General features: G+C 36.1%; 1 protein-coding gene across 8 annotated transcripts in view; it reads right to left on the reverse strand.

Annotated features, from left to right (window-relative positions):
* The window catches only part of RGS7 (regulator of G protein signaling 7), a 233,350-nt gene that overhangs the window by 49,068 nt on the left and 162,289 nt on the right, over positions 1-21,993 (reverse strand). For all 8 annotated transcript variants that reach the window (XM_036380812.2, XM_036380813.2, XM_036380814.2 and 5 more), the window contains exons 6-9: positions 20,870-20,921; positions 10,956-11,020; positions 9,177-9,253; positions 8,958-9,039 (exon numbers count right to left, since the gene is read on the reverse strand). In XM_036380812.2, coding sequence (XP_036236705.1) covers positions 8,958-9,039; positions 9,177-9,253; positions 10,956-11,020; positions 20,870-20,921 — 276 coding nt within the window. The remainder of the gene's footprint in view (positions 1-8,957; positions 9,040-9,176; positions 9,254-10,955; positions 11,021-20,869; positions 20,922-21,993) is intronic.

The following is a 21,993-nucleotide window of genomic DNA, read 5'->3' on the forward strand; positions in this document are numbered from 1 at the left end:
CATTTCACTGAGATGGAAGTTACTCGAGTGTGCAGAACCCACTAAGGCTTACAAGGAAAAGCTGAGGTTTAGGTAATGATTGTCACTGTATGCTGGGATTTTACCTCATTTTACACACTTCAAGGTCAACAAATAAAGGGGCTTTTCCAGTGGAAGAGCTGCACTATTGAAAATTTTGCTGGCGCAAGAGAAAGTCTCAGAGGAACATTCCAAACACACTGAGTACAAGTGGCCAGGTCTTTTTACAGGATTTGGAAAAATGGCTGTTATCTTAAGGCCCAGTCAAAGGACAGCAAAATTTCAAATTCAGATAAAAATTTCAGAAAACTCACCTTTTTTAAAATGTAGCTCACTTTATAATTAGAAATCAATAAACCTCAACTGAGTTATGAAAAAAATAAACCCAGGAGCCATATCTGCCAGAACCTGCAAATCCCTAGGACTATGCACTGAAAGTGCTGCTGGAGGAGGTTTCACCAGCCCCTGTTATAGCTTCCAAGGCAGCAAAGACAAACCAGTGATCACAGGGACTGGGCTACAGGAACCACTTCCTTGTGGTTAGAAAAAGGTACTGTTACATAAAACTGCAGAACCTAATCAGGGGTTAATTTTCAATCAGCTAGGGGTATCTAATCTGAAACACTCTTAGGAACTTTATGATCCTCCCTAAAAGTTTATTTTTTAATTACTATTCCCATTTGGTTCAGCAGTTCTGTGAAAATAACTCTGAGAAATCACGCGTGTGAACACATGACAACACCTCTAGAAATAAGATCCCAGTAAATCAGCAGATGTCTGAAGAAAGGGAAAATATTATTCTGAGTTTAAGTATTATGATACAGGTGGTAGATTTTTTTTTTCACTACGCAGCATAATTCCATAACTACAAACTCTAAACTAAATTGCATGGGTCTAGCTACTTAATGATTGTATTATATGTTATAGCACTTAGAGTTTCACACACACATATAGTAGTGTGTAAATTATCTTATTATATGCTACTTGTAGTAGTACCATAGTCCAAGCTTCTGCACAATTAATTTTAGCACAAATATCTCTCTGGAAACATGCACTTTTGATTCATTCAGTTGTGTGACTGACAAACAAGCAGTGTGACTGGACTTCCAACACCTGCTGTTATATCACAGTGCTTTTGTGGAGGTCCCACTTGCATCATAGCTCTAATGAGAAGCAAACACACAGATTAATATTTGGAATACAGTCCAACAACCACAGTAACCGCAAATGTAAATTGTAATAAGTATGTAAGTTTGATGACTACTTTGGAAAGAGCTCCTATCAAGACTTCACCTCCACAATTCCAGACCAAACTTCTCAAATTAGCTCATGATGTTACTAGCTTTTCCTACAGACTCAAGCCTTTTAGAAATTACCTCCTCTCAGAATTATAGCTATATCTTTCAATTACCACCTATGAAACATAATTTTTAGGAAGCAAATCCCATGACTGTTCTCAAGTATAGATTCTGTACAAGCATGATTCATATTTTATTTCTAGATGCCTCATAAATTTGCCAGATAATCAGGGTGAAGTTATTAGAACCTGCTTGTCCTACTAACTCATTAGATATTTTCAATACCTATAGTCTTTTCATTATGTATGTGTTATACTTACAAACACTATCTTTTTTGGAACTCAGGATAGGATAAATAGTTGCAATGTATGGATTCAGTATGACACTGAAGTAAGTGAATACAACTTGGAACTGGACTTGCCTAGAATAACCTCAAATTTTTTCATATTTCTTAATACAAATCTATTTATAAAACACGCAAAACATCTGTTGATATGCTGCAAATACACCTGAAAATAGTGATCTACAGTCAAGTAGGATAATGGAAACAAATTAGGTGTACACAGCTTAACTGCTAAAAGCAGCTATGAGCTGATAATAATGTAAAACCTACTGGCTTTTAATTAAGTAAATAAAAGCTTTTCATTTTTTCTTATTCATTTAGTGGACTGACATTTCAGGCCACAGAATGTTCAATGTAAAATCTTATTGAGCTTCTTCCTTCAAAGGAAGGGATTGTCTTAATTCATAAGAATTAATAAAACCTTTGTTAGGATTAAGTGTTCTCTTCCATTGAAGGTTTTAGTAGAGAATTATGCAGATAGCATAGAATGAATTTAAATTTTCAATACTTGTCCTCAATAGCTAATTTCATTTTGACTCATTAAAGAACAGAGATAAATAATAAAAAAGTTACAGAGTTATTTGTTAAACTAAAATGAATGAGCAATAAAACTTACTGTGTCATACACTAGAAATATACTGATGGAGAAATAATGAATTTTTGCATTTTTGCATAAGTTAAACATACTGTAGAGAGCCCCACGTGGAAGATAGAATCTTGCCATTGGACCAATTAGTAAAATCAATACATCCTTTATTAAAAGATTGATTTGCAGATCACTGACTACTACCAAAATAACAGTAGTTCCACTGTTGTTCTGCAACTGACCTAATCAAAAAGGTCACAAAATTGCACAGAAAGGTGTGCAATTAATGGATAAAAGTTCAACTATGAGCTCTTTCTCTTATTTGGATAAGATAAATGAAGTTCAAACACAATCAGAAAAAGAAGAGACATTTGATCAATCAGTTTGATCAAACTTTAATTATGTTTGCAGCAAGGTAAAACTCCGATGATTTTCAAACTAAGAGATGTGAAGTCTCACTTAGTAATGACTTTAGGACCACTTAAAATTTCAAAGATTTTTAGCATCTTTCCGAAATAAAGAAACCTACACTGCACCAATTTCCACTTATTTGTCTTCTCAAACTAGAGTTCAGATCTTTTCCCTGAGTAGTATCAGACACACGAGGAATCCCACTGGCTGTGCAAATGGAAGATCTGCTTGAAACAGGAGCGAGACTCAGAGAAGTTTTCAAGGAATGTAATACTAACTAATGAAACCATAAAATGCATCCATAGGAGATAAAACATCTTGAACCATGACAGTGATCCTCATGTTCTCACACACTTGGTTGATTAAGGATGGATGTTGTTGAAAGCTGAGCTTTCACCTTAAAGGGAACAAGATTTGATCATTTAAAAAAAAAAAAACATTAGTTGTGTGTGTGTGTGTGTGTGTCACAGAATTACATATTATGCAAAATTCATAAGAAAAGGATGTTAAAATTTAATTCTTGAGATAAGTTATATGAAATTAAACAAGAAGCTGTACCCAAAAAAATACTCCTGCACTGAAGTTCTATGCTTAATTATTTTTGCAAGTTGATTTAATTTCTAATTAGCTTTAATTTATGATATACCATTTCAGGTTTGTCGTGACTGGTTTTCAGAACCAGAAACTGTTGCACAGAAATTAGATCCATTGTATTTATTCAAATGGTGTTTCAGTAGGATTAATTTTACTTAAGGCTGTATTAAAATGATTTTTGTGTATGTGAAGATTCCAGTATTGCACAAGGAAACTTGTTAAATTTTTCCATTTTATTGCCCCTTTGCTAAATACTTAGATTCATTATTGCTTTCTCAATATTTTTTTTTTTTTTACCACAAAAGGCAGGAAACTGCTGTTTTACAGATTCCATACAGAAGAAATTGAGGTTATTCACTTGAAAATAAATGGCAACAGAAAAGTCTAGCACATCTCTGAAAAAGCTGATGGCAAATATAGGTGACATTTAGAAATTGATTATATGCCTTTTGACTTATAAGAAGATCTTTGACAAAATGCTTTGGATTAAAGGAGAAAATTTAATTCCCACAGATACAAAGATCAGTGTATAAACATTGCACTTATAAAAAAAATTCCTTATACTTACTTCTTCAGGTCACGTTCCTAGTTTCACACAGAACTGGGTCTTACTCAAAACCATATTGTCATATCATTTTTCTTGGTGTCCTTCCACCATCTCATCAATTAACTATCTCACAGCTTGTTACCTGTCAATTTTAACTTCCAAAAATTTGTTTTGTTGCACTCTTGCAAGAAACGTGGCTTCTTTTTCCCCATCTGCCCCACCTTTTCTCAAGTATTAGACTAAATAAAAATGCTAAATAATGTGAGTACAAAATCTTCTACAAAGATCTTAGATAGCAGGCCAGCTAGAAGGCTTATAAATATGTGCCTCAATTACATGGAAGTATGGATCATAAACATTATGACCATTTTTTGAAGTTAAAGCATTTAACTTGGGTTTTGTTTCATTACCAGAAGGGCAATTATCTGAGAATGACAATTCCTGGTTTGGCTGCATTCCCTGTCTCCTGTAGAGGTAACTCCCTTGTAAGGATATATGGTCAAACAGGTGCAAAAGAAGACATGAAAATTATATGTGTATATATCTCTAGAGAAGATGGATGGCATGATTCACATTTGCTTTCTGAAGACAGCTATACATTTTTTGAAAATAATATGAAAAAGCAGAGTTCTCTGGCTCTGCAAGTGACTGGCCCAGAAAAGTCTACCACTGAGTGTGAAATGCAGGCATGTACTATCTTATCCAAGGTAAATGCACTGTTTTGACAACTCTCTGAGGCTAATCTTGAAGGACAGAATGAAATAATTATTAAAATACAGAAGAACCCACTGCCTGGCCATCAACTCCTGGAAATGTTACCTGCCAGGTCAGGTGTTAAGGGTCATGTTCAGACCACTAAAAATACAATTAAAAAAAAAAGAAAAAAATGAATTAATGGACATAGAGTCTCATAAAGAGAGAGAGAAGCAAAAGGTGTGGGATATGTGACAAATTATAAAATATTTGAAGAACACTGTTTTCCTAGTTTGGTGCTAGGAAGCAATGGCAAGGAGCACCCTAATCCAGATATGCTCACCCCAGATACTTCTCTGTCCTGTATTAAATCACACAAATACTGTTGTTGTTTTTCATAAAATCATAGAATCATCTAGGTTGGAATAGACCTTGAAGGTCATTAAGTCTTACCCTTATCAATATTTTATATCCATTTTTTTCCCAGAGAATGAAAATAATCACCATAATCGAGCAAAATAGTAACAGCAATGGGAATAGAAGTCCTGTGGATTGGGTTTAATCAAGTTATAAATGGCAGAATAAAAGAACTGGCTCACACTTTGACGCATGCTCGTGCTTTATCAAAGCACACTATGACTAAACCACAGCCAGTTTTTAAACTTTGAAGAGGGACACATAGCACTGCAGTTTTCTAGCACATCTGTTGTGTATTTACCATCTTCATTTTAAAAACAACTGTACAGAAACCTGCTAAATGTGACTGTAATACAACCAACACAGACTGATGGCAAAGGTCAGAGAGGCACTGGAGAAAATTAAATGCTTTTTCAAGTTTTTACAGTTACAAAGTACACAGGTGACTTTCAAAGAAAAGGATACTTCACCCACTGTCTTCTGAATTGTTGTGAATCTCAGCAAGTATCCAAAAGGACTTTTTTATTATGGCCATATTATTTCATTAATATATAACTCAGGAAGAAAAATGAATAATTTGTAGCAGCAAGACATCAGCTGTCTTGCTTGTTACCTAAAAGAGTTAATTTTAGAGTGAGCCACAGCTACTTTGCTCTGACTGTATTTAGTATGGGTTTGAGAATGTTTTAGAGCATTTACTACTTTAGTACCCGTTTGTCCATTTTTAACATGTGTAAGATTTTGGAGTTTAGAAAGAGATAATAATTCAAAAAAGATGAAACAAGTTCTCTTTGAAAGACTTTAATAAGGAGCATGACATTTCTTTTTGAGCAAAAGCAGCTTCTCAATTTCTTTCTCCTAGAAGTAACTCACTTCCGCAATTTAGCCTGATTTGTTATTGTTTCTGACTAACGCCTTAATCCTCCTCACCAATTTTTTTCTTATTTCCACACTGTTATCAACAGAAGTTTCAAAATTATGAAAATAATACACTTTCTAGGTAGGTGAAAAGAAGAGAAAGATTTTCAAGATGTGTTTACTCTGCCATCAACAAGAGAAATGCATCACTTATGTGAATAATACTAATCTCAGACCTATGCCAGATACTGGCTCTACCTTGGAAATAACAGCATGGACTTTCTCCTAGGCCTGATGCTCAGGATTGCAAGGGAGTTTATACAGCTCTCCCTGACACAAATTTCCATGGTTTTTCTATGGCTGGTATCTGAACTAGTAAAACTAAATATGGTTTGGGAATGTCTTTGCTGGCTGCAGTTATCTACAGCTGAAGCTCGGCCATACTCTTTTTAACTGCAAGCTAAGATCTTTCTACATAAAGCAGAAATTGGGATTTACAGAAATGACCAAGATTGCACTCCCACATACATATCCTGAAATACACATAACAACCCCCACTCCTCCCCCCCACAAAAAAAACCAAACCAAAACACCCCCACAGGGAAACAGCAATTACATAAACATTGGAATGGAAACTAAACAGTGAGATAACAAAGCTGTTCTCTTAACTGTCTCTCGGAAGAAAATTGAGCAGTATATGATTACTTGAATAAACTTTTCCAAATCCAATTTCTCTAGCTTGTCTCCAAGCATCATCTCAGTCTGAAGACCCAGGAAAAAAATTATGGACCAGCAAATCCAAAGTAACAGTCAAAATGACTTTGAAGAATTAGTCTGTCCCTCAGACTGTGGCATAAATCTTCTAGAACTTCTGTAATCACCTACAGGCTTGCCTTTGACTTGGACCTATGAAACACTGGTGTTTTTTGAGGCAAATCCTCTTCACATGTCAAACCTTGGTTAATTTTCCCTTTAAAACCTATGAGTCATAGTGACATTTCTGATACCTAATCATCCTCTTTTTCTGCATCACCATTCTCCTGGCTCCGGTGCCATACAGCTGTTCTCAAGTCTCCCATTCCTGTAGTGCACTGCTGCACTGTCCTTTAGGAATGATGCCTTGCTTCCCTCTTCTGCTCCTTTCATCAACTTAAAGTTGAAATACAATGCAAATTTAATATTCATAGTTCATATTTTTAATGTAAATCTTCTGTATCAGTACTGTATCTGGGGAGGTAACAAACATAGCAATAAAGCAACTAAGGACCAGGATGCCTGCAAGAAAACCCCAAAAAATATTTATTTACTCAGCTTCAACCAACCAACCAACCAAAAATAATAAAACATTTGATCCTCAAAACTTGTTTTCAGTTAAAAAAAAATTACATTGGAGTGCATTTTGTACTATGTTGTCACTGTCCCTAACCTCTGAACTTTTATCAAAAGGCTAAACACTGTAAATAAAAATAAGCATTATCCACAGATTCTTATCCAAACATCACCTTAAAAAACTGTTTAAAAAATCTAGTTCTCCAGAGCTGCAGTAGCATTTTTGTAATTTTTTGGGAGGCCTTTTGGAGGCTTGAAAATCCATTACAAATTGTAACTAGCTCTAGCATCACCCTCCTCTTTTCAGTCTTTTTGTGTTTTATCTTTTGTTCTTTTCAAAAGAAGCTTCTGGATTTTACTGTGACAGTAAATTTATAATGTTGTTTTTAAAAATAATATTATTTTTCACTGACTCTTGAGAGGAGCAGTTTAACCAAAGTATGGACCTCTCCATTCATCTATTTATATCTTCTAAAGCCAGGAGCCTACATTGCTGACTGTAAGCCAGTCTTTTGCCTCTGATATTTCCTAGGTATGTTTACAGCCAGATTAAAAACATCTGCTGGACCAGGCAGATTTATCCACAGTTCAGCCAAAGCTCTTAATCAGATTCAATTTCCTCTTGTTCTGGTCCCTTTTAAGTCTCTTGAAGCTTCAACAATTCATCTCTTCCAAACCTGAAAATAACATCCTCAGATTCAAAACCTTTAGATCCATTTCTGCAGCAAATATAAAAGCTCTCTTCACCTTCACAGGTCTCAGGTCCACAGATACTTCGTGTTTATTCCCTATGTAGCTCCAACCTACATCAGATGGAAAATTGCTTTCTGTTCTCCTTCCTTGTTTTATGTCAGTGATTAGACAATAATATCCCAGTCTTTTTGAATCTATTTCCTGTGGCTGGAATTTTTCACATCAAGTTATTTTTGCTACCTGACATTATAAATCCTACCTAAAATTCCATTTCTTCTATGACCACTTCACTTCCACAGTTGCAAATGTAAGCTGACCATGATCAATTTTGTTTTTCTTTTAAACTTTCTCATTGCATTCTATTCTTCCACATGTGTCATCACCTAATTTTACTTCCCCCACTAAAAGTAGCTTTCCCCAGTGTCAGAGCAAAAGATATAGTTCATATATGATTTCATTGGTAATGATACCAAACTGCATAAACAGAGAAGGAAAGCTTAACTCTAGGTAAGGGAAAGCAATATTGCTCTGTAGTAAAGCAAAGAAAAAAAAGTTCAGTTTAATTGGAATTATTGTAACAATTGACATGACATTCTTTTTCACAATTTTAGCACTCAAATATAGTTGAGTATGTAAGAAACTTTCTTTTTTAAACTTTTGTTTCAGATGGACTTTGACAAAGAACTCAGACAAATCTTGTTTAGACAGTGACTCCCACAGCTCAAAGCCAATATTTAATCTTTACATGCTTCGAAAATAGCTTGGAAGCATAACTGGAATGAAGTTAAAAGGCTTAGCAAGCAAAAAAGCAGACTAAAAAAGAAAAATAGTCAGACTTATTTAAGAGTATTTTTAGTTATGCTGATAATTTTGGTTGTGTGACTCATACCCAGGAAACCTTTGAGATGATAATAGTCAAAGACAGGTACCTTCTGATTCAAGAAACCAGGCACAACACATCTATTCACTGAAAATCGTGAACTGGATGCACACACATCTGAAGTCTGCAATACCAGATTCATATAAACTCAAGATCCTTAAAAGAGGGAGGCAAGCCCCAACCCCTCACCCTACTGCTGTTTTACTTGTGCCCAGGCCACCCCAAAGCTCCAGAGAAGGTGACATTTCAGCAGCCCTGCTCACAGACCCCATGGCCCCAGCAGCACTCACCACCGGACGGTGCACATCCCAAAATGCTCGCTCCTGACTGTCAAGAATCTTCCTCTCTATCTTGTCTCTCTTCTTGTCAACCCTGTCAATGTCATAGGACATTTAAAAGAAACAGTGTCCAGGACAGTAATTTTAAACATAAAATGTATTAAACCACTTCCCCCCCCCCTTTCAAAAAATCATGCAAAATGAAAACTGCTCATCTCCAAAGGAACTTACTTTGCTTGTGCTTCAGCTTGCATAAAAATAAACTCCCATTTCCGAGCAAAAGCTCGCTGTAGCCTGGCCAAACTCTCCTGCGAATACATCACAATTTTAGTGGGTTAGCTTGCAAGTTATTTACTCCTTAATAGGTTCTGGCTTTATCTTTACCTCCTCTCCTCACCTCCCCCTCACCAAAACATAATACAAGCCATGATATCTGTGTCAGTGTAAATGGACCTTATTTATCTGATACAAAGTCTGTTCTTGCCATCCAATGAGATGGAATACTTTTGAATGCCTTGACTATTTTAGTTTTGAAACTCTGATAAAAAGGGTAGATGCATCCTTCAGCAGAACATGGGATTTCTGAAACATTTTTATATACTGTGTGCTATCTTAGCAATTTTGAAATAGAACAAACATCCTTGTTTTGAAAGTATGTAACAATGAAAGATAACAGCAGTTATGTTCATTATAGATGATCCACATGACAATTCTCCATCACTCATCTATGCAAATAGTTTCCACTGGACAGTGTTGGCTGCCATTTTTGGTAGTATAGTCAAACCTCCACAGCTATCCTTATCTTTAAAAATGTAGACTATAGTTCTTCAATACTGTACAGGAAATGTATCTATTCTGCAGCCTACTAATAATAACAGGAAGAAAAATTATAAAATCATTGCAAAATTCTTTCTTCCATTGATGATGGAACATTTTCACTGTCTCCAACAGAGCTTTCTAAATCTCTTCACAGCTTAAACAGCAGCAGTATGCAGTCTTCTTAACAAAAGTGTTATTTTGACTATATTTCTATGCATTGCAAACATATCTCTGTGCCATAATCACTGAGAATGAAGACTACAGAAAGAGAAGAGCAGACTTTCTAGAGATCTTGTCAATACCAGAAAAGGCTCTTATGGATTGTACATTGAAGGGGAGTTTTCTAAGGCATGTGAGTATAAAATTATGCATGTCCCACAGCGCAGTACACTGAAAAACAAGTTTGTGCCAAAAGAAGTAATGCAGTGTGTCAGAATGGTGCTGTGGCTGGAGTGTCTGGCGTGTTGAGAGGCCAGGCTGACTATCCTTCTATCAGGTCACAGCAGCACACCTGGACAGCTTTCAGCCCAGAGACAGGGCTGTTTGTGAATTTTATGTTGACAGATTCATGAAAAATTCAGGAACTTTTTGGGGGTAGAGTTAGAATTCGAGCCATCTCTCTCCTTATCGGATGCCATCCTCAACAGCTAATCCAACTCTCCCTTTTTCAAGCTCTTCCTGGCCCCAATTATCTTACCTTGCCCGAGGCACAGCACAACTGTCAGGGAGTAGGAATGCCTCTAGTCTGACCCTCTTTGCCTCTTAGCTAGCTGACGGGAAAAGGCTCAGGTGTCAGCATCCCTTGTAAAGAATGAGATTCACATTTCTACATCTATTAAGAGCTTTTGGAAATGTTGTCAGAGATCCTTTGTTCAAACCTCAAATGCTGTAGAGAACAACCTCTTCCAAACACTCGGGGTGCAGCCGGGATTTGTGAAGTTATTTGTGATCCTGGCATGGGGATCTGAGCAGAGTAAGATTAGAGATGGGCTGTAATCTCAACATTTGTCCAGTTAGCCTTCACTATCATCTCTCAAACACAATTTAAGACTACTGAGCAGTGACCCACAAACTGGAAGAACTGGATAACTAATAGATTTTCACACATAATGCCCATAGTTCTCATGCTTCACATTATTTCACAGGCTCATCAAGCCCAGCTGAAAAATTTACTTTTTGCCAGGTACTTACAGCTTCATAGTCTGCTAGTTCTAGCCTTGCTTTGTTTTGCATTGTCCGCTTGCAGAGGTAAACAGCTGGAACAGAATAAAATAAACAGAATTTGCTACTATCTCACAAGCATGGCAGATCAGAAATAAAAGCTTCATGTCTGGCTTAAAGCTAGCTTTTTTTGGTTTGATTTCTCCCTTTGTTCTAGAAAGCTTTAAATATGGGATCAAGGCTACCAGGATTGTAACTGAAATGATGGATCAGATACATAGGTTCATCAAATAATAATAAAATCTGCTTTATGCAACAGACATCATGTGCAAAATTCATGAGGTACTTGAGGTCAGGGTTTTTTAATGGCCAGGGAACTAGCACATTAAAGAAAAATGGCAGAGGCATTTTTCAAACTGTCTGTGTATAAATCATAATGCATAAGAGTTTCAGCAGGAGCTGCTGCTGTATTAGTCAAACAGGATTTTAAGAACACAAATACATGGTTTTATTTATTTTGAGTCTATATTTAGAAAGCACAAACTTTCAACCTAAGAAGATTTTAGCTAAAAAATAATTCTAGATAAAATTCATGTCTCATACAGATTAGTCTGCTATAACCAATACTTAAACTAAAAAAAAAGTGTCATCTGTTACATATGAGTAAAAATATTCTTTCATTTATTTTCTAAATCAAAAAATCCTTCAGAAGACCTTTCCTTCCTCCACTTCATTCAGACAGAGCAGAATCTTTGATAATAAAATGCTAAAGTACATTTTCAATAGACATTATTTAGCAGCAAATACTTTCCAAATGACTCTGAATATTTTACAGATTCCCCCACCAATGAGACAATGAGTGCAGCACAATTCCTAATTGCACAATATTTACCCACTTCATTACTTCAGAGCACTGCTCATGTGAGATGGATGAATCTTTTGATCAGAGTAGGTGGAAAAACCTTAACTTATCTCTACAGAAAACAAAAAGAGCCCACAGTTACTGGTCGTGCTTAGGAATGTTCCTGCTCTCTGAATGCCAGCTGGTCTACAGGAGCAAAGCCTCTCTGGGAAATAACTTCACACAGGAACTTAATTCTTCCTAACTAGGAAGAAGGAGGTGCTCATCTTACATATAGGTTTGAATATTAAGTTAGTCATCCAAAACTGAGATTTAAGATTCCATGGAAATATTTAGTCCTGACAAGATACCTGCAAATGCATGCAAATACACTCCAGTGAATGCTCTTTTAGTTGAATTGATTACAAGCACTTCTACCTGCAATTAAAGGTGGTACTTGATGTAAAATGAGTTATATGTTAATGCAATTTTTGTCTTTTCTTCCCCTCCTCTTTTTGTGTGTATTATTTGGTCTACTTTGTTTCATAATATTTCACTTTCCACTCTCATAAGAAGCCACTCCAGTGTTCTCTTTCTCTATTCCCTGCCCCGCGCCCCCCCCCCCCCCCCGGCTCCAAGGCAGTTTCTGTATCTATAAATCTACAAAGACAGATCTATATCCATGTCACACACAACAGACAGAGAGTTTCTATAGCTTTCATGGATTGTAATATTATTATACACTCACACTAATGCATTGGCATGCATCACAAAAAGATGAGGGGATGAATTTTGGACCTTTTGTACCTAGGTTGCATTCACAATCAGTACACTGGTAAGAGATTCTTGAGGAGAGAGAAGGTCTTTGTCATTTAGCTTTTTTTACAATGAAGCATTTTCCTCTTTTCCTTCAAAATTGGTTATTTCAATGAACAAGAAAAAAAATTCCTTAACCCCTCGTAAATATTAGCAATAAAATACACACTTCATATAAGTGTGTAGACAGTTCTGAGAATTCCAGGGGTCAAAATTTGTCTACCAATTTAATACCAACTGAACAGAAACAAAAAAAGCTCCTTGTTCCTGCACTTGATCAAAACTTTTAAATCACAATCTTATAGTCCCAGTACAGGCACTTTTAGTTAGTTTAGATCTTTCTTGAGTCTCATTGTGGGCAAATTTTGGGATAATATTTCATGCTACCACCTACAAAAATTCTTGTTTCAGAGGTAGCTGACTGCTCATTTTTCTGTCAGGATAGGTTTCATCAAAAAAGTATCTTCAGATAACAGAGATTTCAACACCAGAGAAACAACCAGCAGGTCACCAGGAGATGAATTAGCTCGACACATTATTAATTCACTATTGTGTCTTCACTGTGTAACTCTACTGCAGTTATTTTCCCTGCAGGGTTTTTTTAATGACCCTCTTTGCTCCCAGTCCATAGTAAAGAGTCCATATAAAGATGTTTGGTTTTCATTATGAGCATGACTTGGCCAAGACTCAAAAAATCATATTCATCCCTCAAAGCCTTTTCTTTTAAATGAAATATCCAGATCCCTTCCCTTTCAGAGGAGTCTAATGGTTAAAACACCTGTGGCTTGGATTCCTTATGCCAGAAATGTTTCTATGTGCCACCGTGAATAAGGTAGAATATGCCTAAGGAAAAATTACTATTGCGGGAAGTACAGCATAAGTGTAGGAGAAAAAAAGTGCTGGAGGACATTCCTACTCTGACTCAATTTATTGCCATTGCTATGTGCTAACAATTACATCCTTATAAAAGTGCATGTTTGAGCCTCTATTTAACAGCTAACTGTACTGCCACAAAAAGCTGGCAGCAGCTCAGGAATTTGTCTTCACCAGTTTATGCTCCCTATCACATTATTTGGCTTATCTGTAAAAAATTCAGTAGCCAGTTGGAAGGCAAGAATGTGAATATCACCCTCATTTTCAGCCAGATCATTTGAAGATATAGAGTAGTGAGGTTTTGTTCTTCTGACTTTCAGGACAATGAGATTTGAAATATGGATTGAAATATGGTACCTTTCACAGGCACCACTCCTTTTCTGCACCAAATCACACATGAAGTAACTGTACTTGTCCAGTAGCTGGATTTTGAGGACGTCAATCAATTTCCCTCTCAAAGCAGAGTCAGGATCTCCCAGAATTTCAGTGAATTACAGTGTCTGCTTTTCCAATCCCACATGTTGACAGTGTTTTTACAGCTTCACAAGAAGTGCAGCCTGTAGGAAGGATCTCCAACTAAAGCTCTCTATTTCTATACATAGCTCTCTATTTATCTATCCCACAAAGCTCCTGGTCAGGGCCCTCAGTACACCAAGGAGCTGTAATTCCACCGAGGACCCCATCCAGGGGTTCCACTGAGGCCTGTACCCAGGATTTGTGCTCAAGCCTAGCTACCCCCCCTGGCACAGGCTTGCCTTGTGTTGTAGACAGATCTCTAACCAGCCCTGTAGCCTATCCATGCTGCTACCTTGTTCCTACCTGCACTGCTGCCAACCTCAGTTCTTGCCTACCTGCCCTTGCTTGCCCCTCCCTGACAAGGGTGCTGAAAAATCCTCACCATGGGGATGAATGATATGCAAGGAACGGGGTCTGATTAATAACCTCAATTTGCTAAATATGGACTGCTTTATACACTTATTTTTAGAGCCAGTGTATTCTGATGGATTTTGCAATCAACATAATTGCCTCTACTAAAGTGAATTATATATTAGATGCTATAGCTTGCGCTTTAGAAGTGACTGATTACCATGAGAGAACAGATTTGCCAATAATTTTAAAGGCCATATTAATTTGTAACATTTCACGATGAAAGATGGTCAGTGATGTTTATAAATGGGTATTTGAACAAGAAAACAAGTATTGAAACACATTTCTGTAGCTGTGCAGTAAATACAGTCTACTAGCTCTTGAAAATTCTGTGCAGGCATTCACAAAATGTGGGCAATCTGAGAATTTCAAGTGAGACTACAAATCCAGAGTTGCATAGAGAGGATGCCTGTACTTTGCCTCTTAAAAGTTTTTAAACTATCACACTCAAAAAAAAAATTTTCATCGTTTGCTACATGTTTCCTATTCTTGACAGTTCACTTGCATTTGAAAGCTCCTAAGAAGCCTCTATAGATTTTTTCTTTAGATTAGATCTTAGAGATTTATGACTCATTTCATTCTAGGCTCAAGAAACTGGACTGAGTAGACATTATATTATACTTACTCAAAAAAACCCACAAAAAAACAAACCCAGAACTTTCACCCAAAACCCACACTGAGGAGTTTTATCTTGTTGCTAAACAGGGGCTAAATCTTCCCTTTTGCCACAGTGGAGCAAAGGCCACAGCTAAATTCAATGGAAGTTCTACTGGGCCTCTGAAGACCACAGACTACGGCACCTACACCCCCCACCACCACGTACACAAACTCCTTCCCTAACTGTGACAGTGCCAGTGGGGTCACAGCTGGATTCACACAAGTGTGTTTTCAGTGAACACTCTTTATCTCCACTGAGGCCAGGTTAAATTTATGTACTCCTTGAGCCAAAATCCTGTTTTCAGAGTCAGTGTGTTATAAGCCTAGTCTGTATCTAAAGAGCAAAGAAAATAGCAAGTACTTCAAGGTCTAAGAGTTTCAAAGTGCCCTGCGGGCAGGCAGTTCTCCCTCTATATGCAAGTGCCTGCTTCAGATGGAGAATTACAGGACAATCAGCACAAAACATGACTGCAGGATGGAAAGCATGAAATTAACTCTTTTATTTAAACATTGGGATTTCTAGGGCTATTTCATACCATCTTTAGGTCACCTCTGCTCTTAGTCAATAGGAAAAAAATTGCCCTTAGCAACAGCTATTGAGTTTCACTTAGTCTTAAAAATGGGTCACCACAGAGCCCTGTGTATCGACAAAAGAAACACACTCTTAAGTAAATGCTAATAAAATTAAGTTAGAAGGAAGACCATGATCAGGTTCATTTGCATTAAATTGCCAAATCATCAAAACCTTAACTCATGAAACACTTCTCTCTATTTCTAGTCTTTACTCTTAGATCCTATTCTGTCCTATAAGACTTCAGGAAAGCAATTCGATTATAGATTTACACAAGCAGAGGACTATTTTACATAAACAAAGAGCAAGAAAGAACCCAAATTTCAAACTACTGAAGAGATCAAGAATTAGAAAAAGGCAAATTAATCTTCAACATACAGAAGTCCCCAGATGATGATGGCCTTGGAAAATCCTGCAGGGTGACAAAAAACGGATATGGGAAAAAGGTCACCCAAGATCAGACTAAGAATATCCAATTGTCAAATACAATTTAAAACTACATCCATTGAATCATTTCATGTTTCTTGATATTATCAAATGTTTTGCCCCAAGCTATTGACTCATAGTTATGGATTGATTTCCAGAGATGCTGAGAACATGCAGTGTTCCAGCAGAGCTCGGGTAAGCAATAGGGATCAGTATTTCTCAAATACAAATTGCTTACTAATAAGCTGTTGCCAAGGAAATCCCTGTGCATTTGGGCAATGAAAATATACAATGCATTCTCCCCACAGCTCTTCCAAACAGTCACTCTATGGTAAAGGGTATAGAAAGACAAATGAGAGAGGAAATTCCTGGACTACTCAAGTTTTCATAGAGGAATTTGAAGCTAAGCATGGAAAACAAGCAAACAAGAGACTCCAAAGAGAAAATTATATGAAAATGTTCAACATATGAAAATTTGCTTTCAAAGCATATGATCCATGACTGCAGTTACTTTTTGTGCAATATGTACTTTTTAGCATTACTGTGAGCTGGGGAGAGAAGAGGGAAATGAGTCAGGTGAAATGGCTCATGTTCAGAACAGAGCAGCAGAGACAAAACATGGAGAGGCCTCTGTCAGTTTATTTTTAAAGTATGTCACACTTTAAAAGGGAGCAATTAATTAAGACTTACCCCAACCCCCATGATTGCTCTAATTTCCTAGGACATTGCCTTTGTAATACTTTGTAATGACTTTACCTGGAAGGCTACTGAAAATATGTTATGTTTTCAAAACTTGTCTTTCTTCACAGCAACAGAATTTAAGAATTTGCTTTGAAGATAGAGAAAAACAGTCTCATTTAGCATCACTTAAAGATCACATCGTCAAGTGCCCTTAAACTTATGTTGCATTATCAGTTATCTACTGTGTTCTCCATAACTTACCAACATTCTGCAGTCCTCCTCCATTTTTAACTCATTTGAGAGAAATGAACACAAAAAAATTTACAATGCTCAAATATCCTGTTGCAACTACATAGATGCAGTTGACTTTTGGTCTTCTAGTATGTCCAAACATCCTTAAGACTATAACTGATATGTCAAAGATACTTTTGGGTGCCATCTGATAGTAGGGCACTATCAGCAAAAGTTCACTAGAGAAAATGAGTAAAAGTTACTAATTCTTCTTATTTTATGTCTGAAATTCTTACAATCCTCTTACATTTTCACAAATATGTTAAACTAAGCCTAAAGAATTAAAAAAAAAAACACAAATAATTGCCATTTCATTGTGAATTGAATTTTTCCCTAGCATTTCATATTTTAATAATATGAATAAATGCCTCAAATTTCCAACAGCTGTGAGTCACTAAACCTCCAAGAGAACCTGACAGGTTCCATTAGAACTGAGACCAAATGCACATGGAATAACAACATCATACAGTGGCATTATATTTCCCCTTTCTGGGATGCAATTATCTTAACTAGCTCCTCTATTTAACTAATCCTTAATGACATGACCTGTTTATAATATGCCAAGAAAAAAAGAATCCATCAGTTACAAAATTATATCTGTAAGAAAAGAGAAGATAATTCCAAGCAGGTCACATGCTCAGCCACTAGCTGTGTCTATTTCAAGAGCCAGGTTTTCGGAATTGAGATCCAATTCTGTTTGTCACAAAACCTAATCATAATTCAGGAACATGACTTAACTCACAGGAAAAAGCAAAGTTATTTGAACTACACTAGCCTTAATAATAGTAGTTGTTATTATTACTACTTATTTTCACTAACAAAATCGCTCTAAAACCAATGGGATTCTACAAAGAACAACATGTCCTGCCTGGGTGGACTCCAAGACATATGGCACTAAAATGGGACTTCAACAGATGGAACTTAAGGACCTGCCTTTGTAAAAATTATTTGCAATTTGAGGAATCTCTCTTGACAACACTTAAAGCATGATTTTCAAGAAAAAGTAGGAAGATTTTCAGCACTTTAAAAAAATTGGCTGTTCTCAGCTACCTCAGAATGATCATAGTCAATATTTTGGAAATTACAATCAAAAGGCTATTTTCCATTTTGACATAAATTAACTTAATCCAAGCCCTCTTTTTGCCACCACAACGTAGCAGTGCACTACAGCTTTATTATCAGAATGTGTCTGTGGTTTTGTGACGTATATTGGAAGATTCTGTTTGTATATCTTTTTCAGTTATACTTTCCACAGAAAAATATTTTTTAAGGCAAATAATTGCTATTACAAGCCCACATGGATCAAATTATATTTTAGAGAAGATATTAACATATTATACAAATATGTAAGGATTATTTATTTCTTAGTTAGTTCTGGTAATAAGCTGACAGACAGTATCTCAATCTCATTTAATTTCTTGTTTAAGATAAATTATGTTCCTGGCAGTATGCTACATTCTGGACAGTAGCTCAGTTATGGATGAGTAAAGATGAATGGTTAGGATTAATTTTTAAATTAAAATAAAATTCTAGAGTATCTACAATGGCTAGTTAAAATAGGTTAATGGCAAAGAAATTTATTTGCCTTGTTAGTATTTTTTTGATCAAGGAAGATTACAGAGAGAGTTTGATTTTTGCTGGTCTTGAGAGACTTCTAATGCCTGCCATAGTCAATAATTTTAGAGGGCACAGTTTTAAGCTCGTTCAAGACAAGTCCATGAAATTCGTAGCACTACACAGCACCATAATGCATGATAAGTAGGAAATGTATTTGCATATCTGTAATAACACAAATTCTATGTACTATATTTTCCAGGAAGTAACAATTACCATGAAAATCTGCAGAACATGCAAACCTACTTTAGATTTATTTTGGTTCCTTAAATATTTTGATGAAATATTTTCATTTTCCTGTATTCCTCTGATCACCATTGTTTACAAGGGAAATGCTAATTTCTGGGGTTTGGATGATGCTAACCTAATAAGAACAGTATTGAAAAGGTGCCTTAAAAGTTTATTTTCCTGCAAATGCCCCAGCATTATCCAGTTCTGGTGACACACAGTCCCCTTTGGTAGCTCCAGTACAATGCTCTGGCCCTGCTGCACAGGGAGGCTGTGGGTCTGTTTCATACAGGATTGCACTTCTGGCTCATGACACGGAAGGAGCAATGAGATAACAGGATTGGGGGATTTGCTTCCCCTTCCTTGTCTCCTCTGCAACCAAAGAGCTTACCTCAGCAACTGAAACATATTTAAATCTCAAAAGCTCTCAAGTGAGTCCATTTACTGTTCAACAAAAGCACCTCCCTGCATGATGAAGACACTGATTCCAAGTTTAACGCTGTATTCATGGGGTGCAAACCTGGACACACTATACAAGATTTCTATTTACTGACTAAAGTTTATAATTCATTGACCAATCCACTGATCAGGTGTGACAGGAAATTTAGTATCTCCTACTTTAGAATAAAGGACAGTAATATAAACTTTCTCAGCCTGATCTTAAATTCAGACATGATAAGCATGTAATTATTTATGAAAACCATCCTGGTAACGTGATACATTAGAGCTGAACAACTCAATGTCTCTTAAACCATAGTTAATTACTTGCTGATCTTTAACATATTAGGGGACTTTAATGAAGTAATAAATGGTAAATCAAGCATTTTTCCTTCAGTGACTCATTTCCTCCTCTGGAGTGGCTAAGCACACACACGTGGTAACAATCCCTCCTCCTCGGGAGCTTTCAGTAACTGTTGACTGGACATCTTCAAATATCAGTGAAAAATTGAACATTTTTCTACTCCAATAGAATGAGGAAACTGTCACATTTTCAAACTGTACCTTGGAGACATGTGCAGCTCTGCTGAGAGTTTTGGCTTAAAATTACTTTATTTGGCAATGTATTTGAAATTAAACTGAGTCTGCTTTAAAAAGGAAGGAAGAATTTATTGGAACCATCCATCCTGAACTCTTTGGCTCCCAAGGGCAGAGAATCCAAATTACAAGTGAACACTCACATTTCTGAAAAGCTGTAAAATGAGATATTCATGGTCTGAAGTTTTGAGAACAAAACCTATCATGTACATGTTCAGTTACCTAAACAAGTGACCTGGTCTTCAGATGAGCTCAGTACTTAGTTTGGATTAGAATGAACAGGAGGCTGCTCATAGATACACTTTCTTTAAAAATGAGGTCACTGTTTGAGTTCAGAAGAACCTAACTTTGTTATAATTTTTAATAATGTTTTTTTCTAATACACTGCCACCTATTGCCCTCAGATTTTGCTGTCTAAGCACCCATCAGTAATTTCAATATATACTTTACTGATAAACTCCCAAGACACAGGCAAATAAAAAATAAACTGTATTTTCTAATACAGTTCATATTAGAACTATATTAGTTTTCATAATCAGCAATTTTCCACATGGTGTATATTGGAAATAAGAGTTTTAAACTAGGCAAATCTTTGGTTCTCAATCTGATAATAAGCATTGCACAACCATCAATAAAGTCTCCTCTGCTTCACTGAGATTCTCTCATTGTAAATAATTACACTTGCTGGACCAAACAGAGAATATAAATCATAAGCTGGGTTATGATGAGTCTTGACTTTTAGGGCTTGGGTTTTTTATTTTTTTCCTCAGATCCACTCCAAAATATGACTTTGATAAGCTTCTGACAAACTTTGAAAAAGGTAGCAACACATTCATTTCAATGGCAGTAGCTCTTTCACAGAAACTACATGACATATAATTATCTTTTAAACAGTGAGATGGTGAAACAAGACAGATTGCTATGACACATTCATTAACAAAATGCATAATTTCCAAAAGAAATAGGAAGTATTTCTACACTGACCATAGTCTGTGTTTTCCGGCTCCCAACAATTTGATGGCCAAAAATAGGGTGTCTATAGGCAAAAAAAAAGAAGTAGGAAACTCAAGTTAGACAATGCAAGCATTATACAGTCCTTGAATAGTTACTGGTTTTCAGAATAATTTTATATTTCTGGTAGATCTATTAAACTGTTAACTTGACATTTTTAAAATAGGCATCAAAACAGAAAAATTACATTTGTACACTGTTTATCACATTAGTGTGGGAATGACATTGAAAAAGAAAAAAAAAAGGTGGGTTTTTTGTTCTCAAAGTTAAGGGAAAAAAACCCACAAGGCTAGATAATGGGGTTGTCTTTTACATTTTCCCTAGAAATACATCTCTCACATGTCCTGAGAATCAGGTTTAGAGGTATAAAGACAGAAGATGCTTTGAAGTTCATTTGGTGCTTGATTTTTGAGTTTTCATTCACAGATTAATATTCAATTATCTTTCCTAGGTGTTATTTGTTTAAAAGTGCCTCTAAAAACATCATGTTTTCACAAAGACATCAACACCTGCTTTTTAATAATTGTTTACTGGTTGTGATTTTAAATGTGGGGGTTTTTTAAGGGAAAGACAATAAAGTATCAAAAACTACTTCAACACAATACTTATTAAGACTGTGCTACATGTATTGTTCAAAGAATTCCCTTCAAACAAATGGAGAATATAAGTCTGTATAGACATTTTTCATACAAATTACTTCATTTCTAAAATAACAACTTTTGGTTAAAATGGATATTATTATAGCAATTTTATAGAGCACATAATCCCCATACAGGCCATTCACTTAAGAGTCAGACTCAATGGTCCCTGTGGGTCCCCTAAAACTCAGAATATTCTGTGATTGAGTGACTGATCTATACATAAACACATACACACAGCTACAGAGAATTACATAATATTTGAGCAGTCGAATGCAACTCATTAAATGTGTGAAGTGGTTTGAGTGGTATTTCAAAACACAGGTGGTTCTTCAAGAAAACCTTCTGCTTTAGTCTCGATTTCTTATTGTTTTTTCTCAAAAATCTCCCAGCTGCAAAAAAATGGAAACTTCTTTGCTGCCCACTTCCCTTCAAAACTGTTTTAATGTTAATCTGGAT

Source organism: Molothrus ater, chromosome 3 (assembly GCF_012460135.2).
Source record: "Molothrus ater isolate BHLD 08-10-18 breed brown headed cowbird chromosome 3, BPBGC_Mater_1.1, whole genome shotgun sequence".
Lineage (NCBI taxonomy): Eukaryota > Metazoa > Chordata > Aves > Passeriformes > Icteridae > Molothrus > Molothrus ater.